We start from the raw sequence: 19,840 nt of genomic DNA, 5'->3' as shown, positions 1-19,840 counted from the left end.
CCTTCCCCTGGCAGGGATTCGAACCTGATGGCATCGCTAGACTCACCATAGTACGTAACCCTGCCACACTAGACCGAGTGCACAGCTGCATGAAAGGTTAGATGCTGCCGTCATTAGCCATTCCGAAATCCTGGTTGTCCCATTTATAGTTACCGGTAGTTCATCTGCGAAATTTGCCCCAGCGATTACGCAACGGGCAATCTGTTTTTTTTTTTTTTTTTAAGCCGGTCTAGCGAGGCAGGTTTCCACGCCGTGGCTGGTTCGAGCGATGCCGTCGGGTTCGAATCCGCGCCGGGGGAGGATGCCGTTCGGAGAGGGATACGGTATTTAAAAAAAAAAAACGTGACCGAATAAAACGGACGAAAGATTTATCGGCAACGACTACGGTTATTATGATGACGACGACGACGACGACGATGATGTCGGTCGATATCGACGGGAACGACGGCTTACCCCTTTGTGGGTTTCGATTTCGCTATCGGACAAGTTACCGCGAATACTGTGGTGATTTATGCGCGCTCGTTTACGCGACTCCTTGTCTACGATATCGGATACGTTACTAACCAGAGTGCTCGAGTCGGACATCTCGCTGTCGACGCTGCCGTACCGTTGCATCACGTCCGCGCGACGATTCTTCATCAGCTCTTTGTTTTTGACGAGTTCGCGCAGCATGTCGCCGCTGTCGGTGCCGCCGTTTCCGCTGCCGCTGCCGCCGTTTTCGCCCGATTTGATCGTCAGTCCTTCGAGATTGCGACACGTTTCGGCGACGTCCTTGCCGCTGTCGCGACGCCGATCCGGCGGTAAATCGATGTCCGGCGTCGCCGCTTTCTTCAACTCGATATTTTCGAATTCGTCGCCGTTGAACACGACCGGAGAACCTGAAAGTACGATCAGATAAATGAATATCAGAAATAGAACAACAAGTGTGGAAGCGAACAAAAACCAGTGGGATCCAGCAAAAACCTGTTGGAGCCATCACACAAACCAGTTGGAGCCAACATTTACAGGTTACAGCCAACACAAACCGGTCAGAGCTATGGCAAACCAGTTCCAGATAACACACATCAGCTGGATCCAACAAAAACCTGTTGGAGCCAATACAAACCAGTCAGAGCGACCATAAACCAGCGGGAAAATATTACTGATAAAAGTTTGAATTGGACCTTTTATGAACTGGATTTTACTACGGCAGGCATTTAAACCGTAGCAATCTCGACACCATAAGGTTTGATTCCTCAAAGGAGCGTGCACCCACTCTATATTCAGATACATAGAAAACCTTCTCAAATTTATAATGTTGGGAACTTATCCCACCAGTTACATGATATCCCGCCACATGTTAGTGCACATGCCTCAAGTAAATGGCTAAGGGAGCTCTTGGGAAATCGACTATTAGTTTTTGCATGCAGAGCATATTGGCTATAGTGTACATATCATTACTACAGTAACACTTCCTTTAGTGAACACCTCTCTATAGTGATCACCATTTGTCCGGTCCGAAAATTCAAAATAATCTTAAATACATAGATCAGTACCTCCCTAAATAGTAAACACCTCTCTATAATGAACAGTGAATGCTTTGACCGATAAAGAATGTTCAATATACAGTAGTGGAAACTTTTTGCTAAGTCCCAGAGGCATTCGCTATACATGTATAGAGGTTTTACTGTATATACATTGTATTCAAATTCCATTTTATGTCTTGATGAGGATATAATTCCCGACCGGACATAAAAGAGTTATATGCATAGAAAGAAACAGGCACATGTCACACATACAAGAAAGAGAAGTGCGGAAAACCTATAAAGAAACACGTGAATAAGAAGACAAATGTTTGCGAAAGAAAGGTGTAAAAGAAATCTAGAAGACGGATAAAAATGAAAAACTTGAAAATGAAAATATGTACAGCCAGAAACGTAGCATTTCATCACAGTCACTTAGTAAAGTTGTTGTAACAATGGACTTTAACAGGATGGCGACTTCTATCTGACTTGTTTGTCCCCCTGACTATTCCCTGACATGTAAGCTGTTTTCCCTGACTTGATCCGCTAAGAATCCAATCAATTTACGCAGTCAAATACATAAGACACTGACTTATGATTTGATTTTACAATTCCCTGACTTTTCCCTGGTTTCTAGGTATGTGGCTTCCCAGCTGTATTTGTCACTACGTCAACTAACTAGCCACTCATTAACTTTAACCAACTTTTGAGCCACTAAGTCCTGTGTGTGAAACAAAATTTTTTTTAAACGTTTACAAATTCGTAATAATTGTAATCAATGACGAGGACATTGTTTTAAAATCTGAAAGAATGTTCAAATATAAGAAATAACAGATCGGTCAAAAAAACAAAACTCACATTCATCAAAACAAACGCGGAAATGAATACAAGTAGAAAGTAGAAAAACAGGGACAAACACGGTGAATATGTGCGCGTATTAAATATGTTGTAACTATCTGTGATGTATCTGAAATACACAGTTGTAGAATAACCACACTCAAACGTGGAGAATAGATTTGATGTAATAGAAACCTGTTATATACAGATTTTACTATGTACAAGTTTCAAAACCGAGAATCTATTTAATCAAAAATTCAAAACTGCACGATGTTTTGAACTCTCACTAGAGATCATCAACGTTAGATGTTAGGGATTAAACTAAAAACGAGGGGTATATACAGGGCTGCCAACCTCTGAAAAATGAAAATCAGTAGCAGATTTTTTTCAGCAACATATCATTGAAATATGAAAGAAAATGTCCTAATTAATCAGTAATCAACAGTTAGAGAAGACCCTTAGAGTAAACAAATCAAATCAGTATTTCTCATTATAAAGTAGTAACAAATACTGAAAATCAGGAACAGTTGGCAGCTCTGCGTATATACAAGGGGAACAAGTAAATCGAGAAATTTCTGAGTGAGAAGGTATTTGGCAAGCGATTGACAAACGCGTCATTTTAATTTTTGACAAAATAAATTCTCGGTTTCAAACTCTTAAATCTGTATAAAGCGGATTTCTACCATATCGCTAATACACTGTATATAAATAGTGCGATGTTGTAGGAAAGTAAAGAGTAAGTAAAACACTAATGAATACGCACACCCACGCACACGCACAAACTTGCCTGGATCGTTACTCGTACGAGGAGACGAAGAAGACGCAATACGGGCAGACGTCAGAAACGAAGGTTTTGACGATGACGACCGCCACCCCGGTATTAGATTCCCTGACAAACCACAAAGACGACCATTATAATGTTTATATATATATATATGATATTTAGAGAAAATGTCTATATAATACATGTATACCTGTTGATGGCACGATATGAAAGTAAATAACACGACGACCAAAGACCCAAAGACCAAGAAGTGGTTGGTATATGGTAGTTAGTGGCATAGCGCATTCGACTGCTATTAGATTGCAACATAATAGACGAACTTGAGCTCTACAAGTTCGGAAGCAGTGAGCTTTTGTAGCAGCCCAGTCAATGAAGATTGGTCTTAAATTGTTAGACTGATTTTGGTAGCAAAATGAGCTTAGACTGGTCTTTAATTGTTAAGACATATCTTTAGACGATTTTAAATAATATATGGAAACAAGGAAATTCTCTTCATTTCGTTTTAAGTAAGGTTATTTACATATATAGATCAGTACATATATAGATCAGAAAAACAACACTCCATCTATTCAAAGATTGCCACCGCAATTTGAATGTATAGATATATAAATATATATATATAATTATATGTGCATATTCACACATATTAGTTAGGAATGATTGAGGCGATGAGACAGGAAAAAACATTCATTCATTCACATCGAAAATATATTCGAATTCGAAAGAAAAAAGTTCAAATCAACTCGAGAAAAGACACCTATATCTCGTCGAAAATTTCAAACGATCTAATTATTTTGTGTGATAAAACAATCGAAGAGGTTTAGAGTGTACGTTATATAATTCGGTAAATCGATATTATTGGCGAAGAATTCAAAAATACCTGGCAATACAGTCCCCATATATTCGGTAATTGTACCTACGATTGATCAACATATGGAAAACAGTTAAATTCCGTTTCGAATGCGGCGGTTTCTCAAAAGGTGGCGCTTGATACACGTTAACTACCGCAACCAGATATTGAGGAAGAAGCGTCGCGTACATTTCACCATAAATTAAGCCGTTTGGAAGGTAAGCGGTTGATTAAAACATACCTAACGTCACCAGCGCGTCGTCTGGTAAGGAAAATCCGTCTGGTTTCACTTTCGACGCCAAACTTTCTTGACTTCCGAACGGCGAACTTCCCTGTAATATAAAATCATCATTAGCTGAAATTCTTCGCCGCAATGACCCTTTCCCATTGACCCTTAACTGCTGGGGGAGTAGATTAAAAGATTTCTGAAAATTCATGGTTTAGATGTCAGAATTCATTCATTTTTCAGCGCATATCGATTAACAAAGGAGTGGTCAATAGCATTTGACCGAATGCCCTGAGTTTCCCAGGTTTTGTTCATGTTATTACACAAAATTCATGAGTTTTTCATTTTATTACACGAAATTCATGCAATGTTGCTGATGAATGGAGAAATTTTTGGCCTAAAATGTTACAATTGATCGAAACCTGTATTGATAAAGAAACACGAGTGGTCAAGAGCAGCAAATTACCCGAGTTTTCGAGGGTTTTTGGTAAAATTCTTAAGATATCCCCGATCCATATTGCCCGGACACATCAGAAGCGATCATTTCATACGATGAAATAACGCGTATTCGGCCTACCTGAGACATGCTGCTATCACTTTTATTGCTTCCCGACAGGTCCTTCAGCCAGTAGTGCGTGTGAGCGATTTCGAGCACCATCAACGTGCTGGCCATGCCGCCGATACCGTGATTACGATACGTGTGCTCCAATCCGACGACTATCGCGCGTAAAACCGTCAACATTCCTTTGAAAATCGGCCTCGAAATCATCTAAAACAAACGCATACAATACAATATATTCATTTTGCAAAAAGTAATATTGACCCTTTCAGTATTTCTACACTGCAGTGTGGTGTATAAATCCCTTGTGGACTTTGCTAGTACACTGCATCGCGGTGTATTGATTTTATTAGTATTTCTTTTTCATCTCTATTGAAAGATGGCAACTCCTGTCAAACATAGTGAAATATTAGCAATTAACAATACGCCGCACTATGGTGTAGATGCACAACAATGGTGTGCCTGCTATTCAACATACTGGGGTCAAATTTGTATATATTTAATAATAATGCTAGTAAACCGCATCGCGATGTATTGATGTTAATGCTTTGATACACTAACATCTATCAGTCGTCTATCCTTGGGAGAAGTAACACAGAGCAGCTAACAAGCGCTCAAGAGGCGTCTATCAGACGAGAGAAAATTGAGACAGATCAGGGAGACAATTGAGGATAAGTGTCTTGCCCCAGGACACAGCAGTAATATACAGGGTTCAAACACATAACTTGGATAATTTTCAAATCATTAAGTTGAGTTCACCAACATACCACATCTTCAATATGTAGGTCGTCTTCTGTTAGCTTCTTATCGAGCGACGTGTTCAAACGACTGACGACGAAATTTCGATAATTCTCGTCTTCCATCAGTTTCTTCAGTTTGCTCAGTTTCAGCCAGCCGACGCCTTTCCCGTCGAGCACGTTCATGACGACGTCTTTCAGGAACTGCTGGTTCTCGCTAATCGAAACGAAAAAGAAAGAATATAGAGACATGATCACACAGATGCCAACTCTTCAATCGGCTATAGAACTAAGTTGGTCTCAGACTGGTCTTTAATCTAAACCATGACTCTGCAACCTACTGCCAGAATCGAAACGAAAAAGAAAGAGTATAGAAAAGTGATCATACACCTGCCAACTCTTAGAACTAAGTTGGTCTTAGACTGGTCTTCAATCTAAACCATGACTGTGTTACTTACCACTGGGGCCAGTTCCATATAGTGAAGACTTAAGTCCAGTGGTCTCAAATCTTAAGACTGGTCTTAAGATGTTAGATCGACTATAGATTTATGTTAGTCTTAGACTGGTCTTAAGTCCAAGCCATGACTATGGAACCAGCCTGCAGTCTTGGCGATGTATCAATAAACTAGGAAAATCATTAAGTTCTCAACCTACAGTCGCTGGTAGCCAAGTCTTGAAAACCACTAAAACTACTACAATCTACAGATACAGATTCTACGCACCTGTGTGTATTGGCGTTCTTCGCATCTTGCGACACCTGGCGTTGAATTTCTTTCGTTTTCTTCGCAGTCGCGTGTTTGACGAGACCGGATTTTTCGACTAACGCCTTGCGATTTCCTGAAAACAAACACGCAGAAATCGTTTCAGCTCAATTCGGAACGGCAGTTCGAGAGATTAGACAGAAATCAGCTCATCTCATACGGTACCTAGCGGAGCGAACGGTTTCAACTGTTTCTGCGATAGTTGCGGCTGTTGGGGTTGACTGACTTGTTGTTGTTGTTGTTCCTGTTGAGGCGGTAACACTGGCTGTTGCGGAGGTTTCGCTGGTGTTGAGCCTATCATAGAAAACAACGCACATCAGATGTAATCGTCACCACAGTGAAACAACGAAGCAAAAAACTTCAGGAGCTGGTTTTATAGACTGGTATTACCTTTAACCCTGGGGTTTACTCAATTGATAATGAATTGAGTTAGCCCGTCGGTTGAAGGTAATGCCAGCCTATGAAACCAGTATGTCCAGTATGAAATCATTAAAATTGTCGTATTCGGAACAAATTTCAAGGCTTGTAGTACGAGCTAAATTCTGCTCTGTATACCAACGCTATGAACTCTGACCTTGGAGTAATCACTTGAATGATTACTCGGAAGATGATTACTCCAATAGTAATTAAAAACACTCGGAGAACAAATATCAAGTTCAAATTTGCAGGTGACTAAGATTGATTGCAGTTATAAATTTTCCTAAAATAGTAAGTTTTTGAATTCTTCTTTAAACATCGATGTGATGGACTTCGCCGAATACTCGTATTCCGGCAATCGCCTACAATATGCAAATACTAACCGAATATTTCTGAGAGCGTAGACGACGCCTGTTGCGCAATACCGTTCATCTCATTACTAATCGACGATATAATAGATGACGGTGTCGTCGGTCGATCGGAGTCACTACCGGAAAATACCTGAAACGCGGAGAACAAAACGTAGCTTATACACGATACGGAAGATTATGATATACAGCTCATTGTCACAGCTCCATAAACTATGAGCAATCTAAGGATATACCGTAAATATAAATCAACGATGTCGATTAGCACTTCAAGGCTCATTAACTTGTCTGAAATCGGATCAAATACGCAAACCAAATACAGTTTTGAATATAAGATTCTGGGGCCGGTTTTATAGACCGGTACTACCTTTAACCCAAAGGCTAACTCAATTCATTATCAATTAAGTTAACCCCCGGGTTAAAGGTAATACCAGTCTATAAAACCGTTTAGCAAATTGTGCAAATGATAGACATTGTAACTGCTCATCACGATTTTTGAAACCCATAACAATAACCTAGGGACAAATCGCTTATGGTCATTCATTTCATGCACTAGGACATGAAGGGCTGCCAACCTCTGAAACGTACTATCAGTCACAAATATAATTTTTTTTCAGTAACGTTTCATTGTTATATGAAAGAAAATGTTCAAATTAATCAGTAATCAACAGTAAGACCTTCAGTAACATCTTTCATATTTCTGATCAAATTAATCAGTAATCAACAGTAAGACCCTCAGTAACATCTTTCATATTTCTGTACAAATTAATCAGTAATCAACAGTAAGACCTTCAGTAACATCTTTCATATTTCTGTTCAAATTAATCAGTAATCAACAGTAAGACCTTCAGTAACATCTTTCATATTTCTGTTCAAATTAATCAGTAATCAACAGTAAGACCTTCAGTAACATCTTTCATATTTCTGTTCAAATTAATCAGTTATCAACAGTAAGACCTTCAGTAACATCTTTCATATTTCTGTTCAAATTAATCAGTAATCAACAGTAAGACCCTCAGTAACATCTTTCATATTTCTGTACAAATTAATCAGTAATCAACAGTAAGACCCTCAATAACATCTTTCATATTTCTGTTCAAATTAATCAGTAATCAACAGTAAGACCTTCAGTAACATCTTTCATATTTCTGTACGCATCAAACGCATCAAATCAGTATTTCTCATCATAAAGGAGTAACAAATACTGAAATTCAGGAAGGCAGTCGGCAGCTCTGGTCATGAAGTGACTCAGCGAATCGATGTTATTGTTGTGATTTTGTTGTGGCCTTTATCCATCATTCAACTCCCTACCGTGTAAAGTAGACTCGCTACACACTATGACTCGTTTACGAGATACTTTACCTTGAAATTAGCCGCTTTTCTCGTAGGCGTGCTCGGCTGAGACGACGATTTCAAATTCGCTGTCGGCGCTTTCAGCAACGTGGGACTCGGCGCCACCTCGCTGTCGCTGCGGTTACGTTTGTCGATGATCGGCGTGCTCGGCGCGCTGCTGTCATGGCTGTCGGACAGATCGGTACGGATCGGCGGTGGGATGTTCGCGCGTCTCAACGCCGGCGAATTCTGATCGGCGCCGCTGTAAATATTAGAATACGGGAACAAATTCCGATTAGCGATGACTTCGTTGTACGAGACGAAAAGTCAGGTCGGGCGCAGGTTCCGCGGCTATGAATTAAACTTGACTCCATCGAGTTAATATTGTAAACTCAATTGACTTATAGCTAACTCACAACTGTGGAGCTCGAGCTCCGTTCATTAACTTGGTAGAAATTCTTTTGACTGATACAAATCGGTCTTTACGACGCGAGTATCATTCCTGGGCTTTCGAAGAACTCAACCCTTCACGTCTGAGTTGGGCATCCTTCATAAGTTACACGAATCGTAGAAAATAACAATTAGAAGCCGCAAAAAGTGTGCGTTGAACTTAATATACGAAAAGTGAACGTGAAATGGTGCAACGCGATACAAAATATGCCCAGTTGCGAAATAACCATCAAAAAGCGTATACCGGTCGGTACATCTCCATGTACATCGAATTTTTTTGTCAGCTTCACCGTAACCTTTTGATATTCAGCATGTCGAACCGAAGCAGTGTCATGAAAACATCGAAATTCATAGACTTAGGCGAAGCACGAGATCGAAAATAGTCATGAGATACTTGATCAGTATCTCATATAGAGATACTTGATCAGTATCTCATATAATCAGAATTGAAAAGAACAGAAAATGAAAACAACCCTTTCCAGTCGTGGCGTTAAATGAAAGTCGATTTCAGTTCGTTTGCTTGGATATCGGATACAATTACTCCGTGAAATGTATGTATACGGACTGGAGAGGGTTAATAAGAGTAAAAGTGCCGGGTTTAACCATGATATATATATATATATATATATATATATATATATATATATATATATAACGTTGTATGGTGCGAGTATATAACTGACTAACCCTACGTTAATCTTCACTTTCTTACGCAACGATTTCTTCTTCCTGCGACAAACACAACAAATTTTACTACGTTGAAATAGATCGCGATAGATAGTGCATAATGCAGACGTTGAGTGGTCTCTCGGCTGCAGAACCGCGCAGGTAGGAACTGAATACTTAAACATTATAGCCACGATCACACGAGCATTAACCAAACACGAATTAAGCCTGGAACAACCATTCAAACGGGTGCCAAATGCCTGTTCGACCCGACCAAAAATGTCAGACCTAACAGAGCCAAATTTTAGCACGGGTCAAATTATTGCACGTGAATTTCAACAGGTTTTTGAATTGACTCATTTTGCTTTGTATAAGTATTGTTTAGTATCGAGTGAGTGGTTTCTGGTGAACGCACTCTCTAATCAGGCCAGATCTGGGCCATTTTGACCCAGGCCAAATCGTCTCATGTGATTGTGTCTAATGGGAACAGCCATGCTCCATGCAATTCGCCGTCGTTCAATATAAGGTTGGGATTAGCAGGTGGAAGGTCAATGAGCTGATGATACTCTACTATAAACTACGGGGTGTGAATACGCCCGATTTCATAGACGGGCATCAAAGCTACCCCTAGGGAAAAATCTCCTCCATCGCAGTAATAATGACAATCCACGGAAATAAGTGACAAATTACGAAATGTTGCGAGGGATTTTTTGCCTGAGCACATCTATGAAACCAGGTCCAGGCGAGAAGGATATATCCATGTATATCATGAATGGTTATAAGGTAATTATCATTAAAACAACGAAAGTCTATCCAAGCAATACCAGTGTGGCCATTTTTCCGCTGAGTTTTCCCTGATTTTTCCACGTGATTATACAACAATTCCCAGATTGAGAAGTTTCTCGGTTTAAAATGTTACAATTCATTCACTCTTCATTGACTCATGCTTGTTTGAAGCATTAGCCGAATTCCCTGAGTCTTTTTCTAGATTTTCCTGATTCCCCGGAGATTTCCAGGTTTTCCAGGTCAACTGCCGCCACCCTTAATGCTTAAGCAGGTATGGTGATAATAAGGTCAAGTATAAACACTAACCAGATTAGATTGTTATTGTACGCAATAAGGTTCCCTTATCGTATCAATATAGTATTACTTCTAGATTCGGAGTCAATTGCTCATGATCTTCCTTTATGACACTCAAGACACTTTGATATTGCGAGGATAGACTTATCATAAACACTCGGGTATTTTGAAGTGGTCTAATTAACCTATTCACTGAGATAAGAGCGAGCAGTTGATAATGCTTACCTATCTGACTGATGGACGGGAGGTTCATTGCCGGAATCGTATACATAGTGTACGGGTCCAGACTGAAAGAAGAGCAAATTAAAACATATAATTGTAACTCATTCCCAAGGTTTGCAGTAGCAGTAGCAGCAGCAGCAGCAGCGGCAACAGCAGCGGCATTACCAGGGGAGATTATGTTTACACATGTATTTGGCCATTATACCCTGAGGTTTACAAATATTGTATCATATCACACTGCTATATATCAACTTTTTACTGTCCACTGAAATGCTTACCAGCACAGCACTACAAGATATCCTACAATTGTGCCAAAATATTTCATTCTTTTTTAATTCTATTGATTTATGATAGTGACGTGTGCATAAACGATGCGTGGCAATTACCATAACTTGCACCCAGGCCAAAGGTAGACCTACAAGTCACCCTATACACAAAACCGAAATTAGTTGGCTAAGGATTGTCAATGGCAGTTCATCTTATAAGAAATAATCTATGAATCTCTTGCCTATGAGCAGTTACAGTCCCATGTCATATACCGTAATCAGGGATAATACGGTCTAGATTTACAGGTACCCTTCAAATAAAACCGAGTATTTGAATTCCACGAGAATTTTCAAGTTTCAAATTAACGAAGCTTAAAAAAACCCCGACCAAAGCGATCACTTACTGCGAGTTTGTCATCGTCCTGGTCGAACGACTCGGATGATTCCGATGAACTGAGGTCGCTCTCCGGTAACGAGAACGCGCTGTCGCTGTTCGTTATAGGAGTGTCCGGTACTTGCAGTTTCTTCGGCGGAGCGAACACTTGACTATGATCGACGGCCAATACTTGTTCTTCCGGGTAAACATCTAGAAATAATTGATCATCAAAGAAAGTTGTAAGTTGCAGAATGCTACAGTGACATTTGCCAATTTCTAAGATTATTGAATTTGACTCTTTGAGCTGAATTATCTACTTCCTGGCTATTTACATTGGTGATATTGGTATCATTACCCCTAGCCTATATCTGTTACGGTGTATCAGTCATCTCTCTCTGGAGAGAAGTGATATTGATATTATCACCCCTAGACTATATCTGTAACTGTGTATCAGTCATCTCTCCCTGGAGAGAAGTGATATTGGTATCATTACCCCTAGCCTATATCTGTAACTGTGTATCAGTCATCTCTCCCTGGAGAGAAGTGATATTGGTATTATTACCCCTAGCCTATATCTGTAACTGTTTATCAGTCATCTCTACCTGGAGAGAAGTGATATTGGTATTATTACCCCTAGCCTATATCTGTAACTGTGTATCAGTCATCTCATCCTGGAGAGAAGTGATATTGGTATTATTACCCCTAGCCTATATCTGTAACTGTGTATCAGTCATCTCTCCCTGGAGAGAAGTGATATTGGTATCATTACCCCTAGCCTATATATGTAACTGTGTATCAGTCATCTCTCCCTGGAGAGAAGTGATATTGGTATTATTACCCCTAGCCTATATCTGTCACTGTGTATCAGTCATCTCTCCCTGGAGAGAAGTGATATTGGTATTATTACCCCTAGCCTATATATGTAACTGTGTATCAGTCATCTCTCCCTGGAGAGAAGTGATATTGGTATTATTACCCCTAGCCTATATCTGTAACTGTGTATCAGTCATCTCTCCCTGGAGAGAAGTGAGATTGGTATTATTACCCCTAGCCTATATCTGTAACTGTATATCAGTCACCTCTACCTGTAGACAAGTGACAGCAGAGCTACTTCTAACGCAAAGGAATCATCTACATGTAGCCTATTTGGCCGGGTATCCATTTGCTTCAGAGAGGAAAGAGGCAATAATGAGAACAAGTGCTTTGCCCAGGAGTCCTACAGAAGAGTTGAAGGTGTTCTACTCATTCCAAGTTAGTTTGAGCATTTTATAGAAATGATTTAGAGGACTGAATAGATAAACATACCTGGCGTATCTCCGTTTATATCACTGTTCATGATATCAGTTACAAAATCTGAGAGACTCGAATACGACGAACTCGTGCTGTCCGCACCGTCGCTGTCGCTGCCACTTTCATCTGTTCAAAACAAACAAATCAAATGAGCAAATCTTTAATCATATCCTAAATCCATATGAAATCTCTTACTACTTTTGACAGCTCTTAACTCGCATAAATTGTTTAACCCTTTTAGAGCTGACTGGTTAACACCCTAAAGTGCTGAGATAATTGAGATAATTTGAAAATTCTAAAAAATTCTACCCCAGTGCGTTGAATAATGGGCACAGCTCTTTAGTGCGTCAACACCACGGCGCGGTGTATGGTTAGTTGATAATATTTCACTATGTTTGACAGGTGTTGCCATCTTTCAATAGATGTAAACTAATTACTAATAAAATCAATACATCGCAATGTTGTGTACTAGACTATAAGAATTATTGCAAGCGCTATAGGGTATTTATGAGACAGAACTGAAAGGGTTAAATTTGTGGACGAACACATTTTCAGAAAAAGAAAATAGACATTTCGTGAAGCGGAATCAACGTCACGTACCTGTCGGGTATTCGTCGCTATTCGTACTGTTCATAGAGGCGGTCAGCGCGGCGCCCAACGACGAACCCTCGTGATCGTAAGCGTGGAAGTCGATCTTCTGCAGCGTGTGCGAGTACCAGCGACCTTTGTCGCCGATCAACGACGGATCGAACACGCCGGTTTGAACGCGCAGAAATACGACGTTCAACGGGCACAACGAGAACTCGGCGAAGAATTCAACCGCCTACAAACAGCGAAAATAGATATATACTAGCAGGATAGCACGACAGACAACGGGTTGGTTAATGGGGAGACATTAACATAACAGCTTTACATCATCTTCAGGAATACTGTATTCCTTGAGCTACGAAGTGTAGTTTATTCAAGGATTCGACTATATCATAATAGTGATCTTCAGGAATTCAGTATTTTTAAAGTGACTATCGGGAGATACTGAAGACGTTGAATGAAAGTGTTTTGGGTTGCCTCCAAACCTGTTCAGCTGACGACATACACGTAGGTAAAAGAGGTATCACAGGAAACATGTACTCGCGTGGGTAAAGCATAGACACGAACGCCATCACACTGGGCGTAAAGAAAAATAAGTGATTAACTTCCTCGCTAAATTGCCAATGATATAGATCTAACGCCTCCTTGTAACTATTCACATTTAAAAACTACGCAGAAACCCACGGTTATTTAGGACCAAAAAATCATCACATCAACATTAAACACCCCCATCAAATAAGCGTGATGTATCCTCTAAAAACACTTCAACCAATTTACACGGTTATCTAGATAATCATTTTCTTATAATGATTTTAATAGCTCCTTGTAATCGTTCACATTCTAAACTTTCCCAAGGTTATTTTGCACCAAAGAATTGACAAATCAACTCGAAACACCCCACCCAATTACCGTCGTACCAAAAAACCTCCAACCAATTCATATATCTATCTAGATACATATTCGTAGAGTAGCCGTGTTAACCAGGTTTAAAATAAGTAACCGGACGAGTAGTACTATATTCAGGTTAACTATTTATTTGACGCACGAGCTTTCGCTTCTAATGAATAGAAGCTTCATCAGGTGAATGAGTATAGTCAATAGAAAAACAACAGTATTTATAGGTAGACTGACACTAATTACAGAGAACTGAGTGAGAAGAGTAATTCAGTAATTCACCTGATGAAGCTTTTTTTAATAAACTAAATAGCTCCTTGTAATCATTCGCAATCTAAACTTTCCCAAGGTTATTATGGACCAAAGAATTGACAAATCAACTCGAAACACCCCACCCAATTACCGTCGTACCAAAAAATCTCCAACCTATTTATATTTCTATCTAGATACATGTACAGTTTGTAAATAGTTGAGACTATTTACTACGTTACAAGGACTACGACAAGTCAAAAATTATTCTATCAATATGACATTCCCCCCCCTTTTCTTCACAAAATATCGAAAGGTCACGACGATAATACGAACCTGCGTGCGAGCGAGTCTGGCCGTGAAATGCGTTTTCGTCGGTCGCGACTTCATGAAACTGTAGAACTGGAACGCGACGACCGGCCGCGGGTACAAACGCAACGTACGCGTGTGTTCGCAGAAATTACCGAGTATGTTCGCGGAATTGAAGAACCGCACCTGGAGAAACGAATAAGACGCGATAACAATTCACAATTCAGAAATTTTCATTCACACACTGAAAGATGAATTATAAATTTGTTAGATATGATAGATTACTCTATGAAGCTAATTGCTCCAATCTCGGTACCAGTGAACTCAGTGGAAACCCCTCTCAATAACCATTGATAAAACACTATCGCCATTCATTCGACATTTCGACTATATTCTAATAATCATCTTCACGAATACTGAAATAATTTTTTCGTTATCACCTTATGATCTTTATGAGTTACGGGAATTTTGCTCAGATTAAAGGAGTTTCAAGCAGCTTTCAAAGCATTTCTTGTTTAGAGTAGAGTTTTTAAGGAATCATGGAGTCATAGAGGCCCTGTATTGAAACCACTACCCCGAGCTAACTATAGCTCGCAAATGTGGGACCGGATCCGGGACTGAGCGCCCCGGAGGGTAAGCAGAAGGGTTACATGTACTTACCATCGCTACACGCGTCGCCACGTCGACCGAATCGACGTCGTTACCGTAAATCAACGGATTGAAGCCGGTCGTCGCCGACGAGAAACTATCGCGACGTTTCCACGTGTCGGGGTTGTGCGCGACCGCGTCCAGGTTTTTAATCGGCTGCGGGCTCATGCTCATGCTCGCCAGGGCTTGCTTCAGGTGATTCTTGAGAATGGTGCCCTCGGGTTCGGGCAGCTGAGGCAGATCTTCGGTTCCAGAAGGCACTGATATCTACAACACAAACAAACCGATGATGGATGAGTTGAGTAATATACACTCAGTATATATCTGGCTTTGTAGATAGATACTTTTGTAGTAGTTTTCATCAGGTTTTGACATCGTAGATAGTAATTTAATCGAAAATAAAATAGAAATCATTTCTGACTTTAATGATAATTCATTTACTGACGCAGAAAAGCAGAAACTTCATGAATAATAATATCACATACAAACATGATGTACATTTCTAAGGCCCTACTTATTAGACATTATTAGCATTTAGATTAATGTCACAAGTATCATTATGTACAGCTCCTTGAAATAGCAAAATGATAAAATGATGATAATCGTAATAATAATGTTGATAATAATAGTGATGATGATAATAGTAGTGTCTACATCACTTTTACATCCGCATTACTGTAGACTCCTCCTAAATCGGTACTGTTTATCTCGGTAAACCATTAATTCAGTGGTTTTGTAAACAAATTTTTATCCTTTACACTACCTCAACTCAGTTTCTGATTCAGTAACCACCTAATTAAAATTAGGTAAAAGAATTCTGGTCCCAACTGTACCGATTTAGGCGTAGTCTACTGTACAACTACGAATATTTCAAATTGCCTATTTCTCAAAATGAAAGAGTTTGAAAGGAGTTTCAGGCATTTTGTTCAAACTAAAGGAGTTTCGAGCACCTTCAAAGGCATTCAAGGAGTCGCTGGGGGACCCTGAACGATCTTCTTCTTCGTTTACCTTATTAGAGTCTAGATCGACTAACCAGACGTCATCTGGTATTCGGAAGCCATTTTTATACATGAAGAACGACGCCGGTACACCGATAATGAAGGGAGTCGGCGCCAACAGCAACTACAAATACACAATCACATAAAAATAACCCAAGATGAAACACAGAAGGCGCTGCAGGTGCTGGAAAGTTGGTTAAAGATAACCGTAGGATAGATACGATAGTAACAATGCAATTTCAATTGTCACTATGTCAACTATCCACTGGTTAACTCTAACCAACTTTTGAGCAACTTTTTTGTATCCATAATATGGAATTGCACGATGAGAAATATAGTATAATATTAATCAAGGTTTCAATTATATTCTAATAGTCATCTCCTCAGGAATACTGTATTCCTTGAGCTAGTGTAGTTTATTCAACATTTCGACTATATTCTAATAGTCATCTTCAGGAATACTGAATTTGTTGAGCTAGTAGTTTATTCAACGTTTTGACTATATTCTAATAGTCATCTTCAGGAATACTGAATTTGTTGAGCTAGTAGTTTATTCAACGTTTTGACTATATTCTAATAGTCATGTTCAGGAATACTGAATTTGTTGAGCTAGTAGTTTATTCAACGTTTTGACTATATTCTAATAGTCATCTTCAGGAATTCTGTATTCTTTGAGCTAGTAGTTTATTCAACGTTTCGCCTTTATTCTGATATTCATCTTCGGGATTACTGTTTTACTTGAGCTAGTAGTCTATTTAATGTTTTGACTATATTCTAATAGTCATCTTCAGGAATTCAGTATTTTTAAAGTGACTGATCAGGAGATACTGAAGACGTTGAATGAAAGTGTTTTGGGCTGCATACGTACCTGTTCAGCCGACGACATACACGTAGGTAAAAGAGGTATCACAGGAAACATGTACTCGAGTGGGTAAAGCATCGACACGAACGCCATCACGCTCATCGTCAACGCGTTGTAATCGCGCGATTGTAGCACCACCTGGTGTCAGAAAGAGAAAAAACAAGTTAGCGTCGTTCGTTTATATCATTTCGCAAAAAAATGGATCCCTGGCTCGAACTACGGAGTCAACAGGTGGATCTGGATCATGGGGTCAGTTGCAGTCCAAAAGTAGTCTTAAATCTTAAGACTGGTCTTATGTGGAAAGATTGACTACAGAATTAAGTTGGATACTGTCGAAACCTCTTCAGTCAACATAATTACTTCAGCTGTTAGATCAGTGAGTTGGGGGTGGGGTGGGGAAGGGGGTTTATTGGACATTGCCATATATGTCCTGACAGAATAACATGGGACTTGAACCCACCGAGTCAAACACCTTTTCTATTTTCTAAACCGCACCGGCATGGCACAGCAGGGCAGGGCAGGGCACGGCAGGGCAATCATCCCTCCGCTCTGCACCCGTTATATGTACAAAACTCGCATTTCTAGGCATGCCACTTATAAGACTTGCTTTCTCTCTGACTATTTCCCTGACTATTGCCTGATATATAAGTTGTTTTTCCTGATTCGATCTGCTAAGAATCCAATCGATTAACACAGTCAAATACGTAAGACATAGACGGACATGCGCAATCTATCAGACTTTTAGATCATTTAGAAAATTCCCCGACTATTCTCATGACTTTTTTAACGAAAAGAAAAATTCCCCGACATTTCCCCGAATATCCAGGCAGGCTAAGCCGCCAGCCTGTCTAACATATTTCGCCGACATATCGACGATACCCCGCCGATATATCCCGAAATTTTCCGACGAATTCAGTTCATTTCACGCGGTAAAAAAAACCCTCGTCGAAAAAGTGGCCGACTTTATCGAAAAAAAAAAAAACGTGATACATTTTTGATGGATGGATATTTCGTCACACCTACATGTACACACTATAAATAATTGTTTCCGATGCGTCGGAGTTAATTACGATAATTAATAATTAAGCGCTAACGATCGCGAGCTGGTGTCGTGCGAGAACGGCAACACGGTGATCTATAATACAGTCAACACCACCGCTGACGATGATGATGATGCAAATCAATAAAAGCGTCAGATACCGGCGCGCGCACAGCCTATACTCGCGCTGCTGTAGTTTCAGCTACGGAGCGCCGCGGAAGAAGTTCGTTTCAGCCGAGAGAGAGATCGATATAAAAGACGACAATACCGCGGGATGAACCGTGTCACCATGACAACCAGTACCGACACACTACCATACACACGGCGTACAGCCGAGGAGGGGAATCAACACGGTCGTTTAATTACCGGATTCAGGGAATCGCGGCAACTCCTCGGCCGAGGCCTGCGCGTTAAACTAACGTCGGTATAAGACTTGTAGCTTAACTGGAATCGTTCGGACATGAATCTTCGCCGTCGTAATTGGGCGGCGATTAGATTTCCATCATCTAACTCGAGACCTCGAAAAACCACCTGGTACCAAATGATTCGCGTTAGCCGCAGTCCGTAAGACTCGATTTAGTAGATTCTAGAAACAGAGAGAATCTTCTCGGAATACGAAATCGTCTAGTCAGTATCAATGTTCCATATCCCCACGATTTGCCTTCGATTTGAGTTTCTAATGAAGCAAACATAGGAAACAATCCATCTAATCGAGATATCAGAGAAAGCCTATAGTAGCCTCCTACCGGGATACTTAAAATTTCACTGCGCCGATCAAGTATCCTACCACAATGAACTCGGTCTGAAGAATAAACGTGTTACATCGGTATAAACTGTGACCGAGTGACGACTTTCTAACACTCTAATAATTCGCTAAAAACATGGCTTCATGCAGTGACTGTAATGACTTTGAAGTCAAATGTGGAATCAGAATCAGAATGAAATCAATCGAATCGGAAATGCTTAAGATGAAAAATGATTCGCCGCATTAAAATAATCACATCATTGAGTGTGGCGGATTTATCAATCAATTCACAATAGAACAATTGATTTCATTATAGTCTTACATCGATCAATAGTGACAACAGTCGATGCCCCCCTGTTCTAATCGATTTTATACTGAGAGGGGGGAGAGGGGAGAGAAAGGGAGGAGAGAGGGATAGGGAAGGAAGAAGAGGGAAGGGGAGAGGGCAGAGAAAGGGAAGAGAGGGAGAGGGAGAGAAGGGGAGAGGATCAATAGTGACAACAGTCGATGCCGCCCTGTTCTTATTGATTTTTTATTGAGAGGGGGGAGAGGGGAGAGAAAGGGAGGAGAGAGGGATAGGGAAGGAGGAAGAGGGAAGGGGAGAGAAGACAGGGAGAGGGAGAGAAGGGGAGAGGGGAGACATCGCATCCTAGGAGTTCATTTCTACGAGTGACGAGCATGTACATACAGTTAAGTATACAGCTGCTGCACGTTCAAACATTACAAAACACAGACGCTTGATAACATAGAAAAAATAATGATTAAAACATTGAAAACACTAATAG

The 19,840-nt window shown here is 40.2% G+C and overlaps 1 protein-coding gene across 1 annotated transcript in view; it reads right to left on the bottom strand.

Moving 5' to 3' along the window:
• LOC141913198 (MAP kinase-activating death domain protein-like) overlaps positions 1-19,840 on the bottom strand; it is a 55,478-nt gene that overhangs the window by 22,139 nt on the left and 13,499 nt on the right. Inside the window, exons 5-21 of the mRNA XM_074804668.1 lie at positions 17,278-17,409; positions 16,420-16,533; positions 15,424-15,678; positions 14,791-14,949; positions 13,324-13,546; positions 12,739-12,849; positions 11,462-11,643; positions 10,795-10,856; positions 9,511-9,552; positions 8,404-8,635; positions 7,057-7,174; positions 6,422-6,550; positions 6,218-6,332; positions 5,526-5,712; positions 4,777-4,968; positions 4,215-4,305; positions 454-878 (exon numbers count right to left, since the gene is read on the bottom strand). Coding sequence (XP_074660769.1) covers positions 454-878; positions 4,215-4,305; positions 4,777-4,968; positions 5,526-5,712; positions 6,218-6,332; positions 6,422-6,550; positions 7,057-7,174; positions 8,404-8,635; positions 9,511-9,552; positions 10,795-10,856; positions 11,462-11,643; positions 12,739-12,849; positions 13,324-13,546; positions 14,791-14,949; positions 15,424-15,678; positions 16,420-16,533; positions 17,278-17,409 — 2,769 coding nt within the window. The remainder of the gene's footprint in view (positions 1-453; positions 879-4,214; positions 4,306-4,776; positions 4,969-5,525; positions 5,713-6,217; positions 6,333-6,421; positions 6,551-7,056; positions 7,175-8,403; positions 8,636-9,510; positions 9,553-10,794; positions 10,857-11,461; positions 11,644-12,738; positions 12,850-13,323; positions 13,547-14,790; positions 14,950-15,423; positions 15,679-16,419; positions 16,534-17,277; positions 17,410-19,840) is intronic.

The sequence above is a fragment of the Tubulanus polymorphus genome, chromosome 11 (assembly GCF_964204645.1).
Source record: "Tubulanus polymorphus chromosome 11, tnTubPoly1.2, whole genome shotgun sequence".
Taxonomy (NCBI): Eukaryota; Metazoa; Nemertea; class Palaeonemertea; order Tubulaniformes; family Tubulanidae; genus Tubulanus; species Tubulanus polymorphus.
The sequence above is the reverse complement of the archived record's forward strand: the minus strand, read 5'-3'. Positions and strand labels throughout refer to the sequence as shown.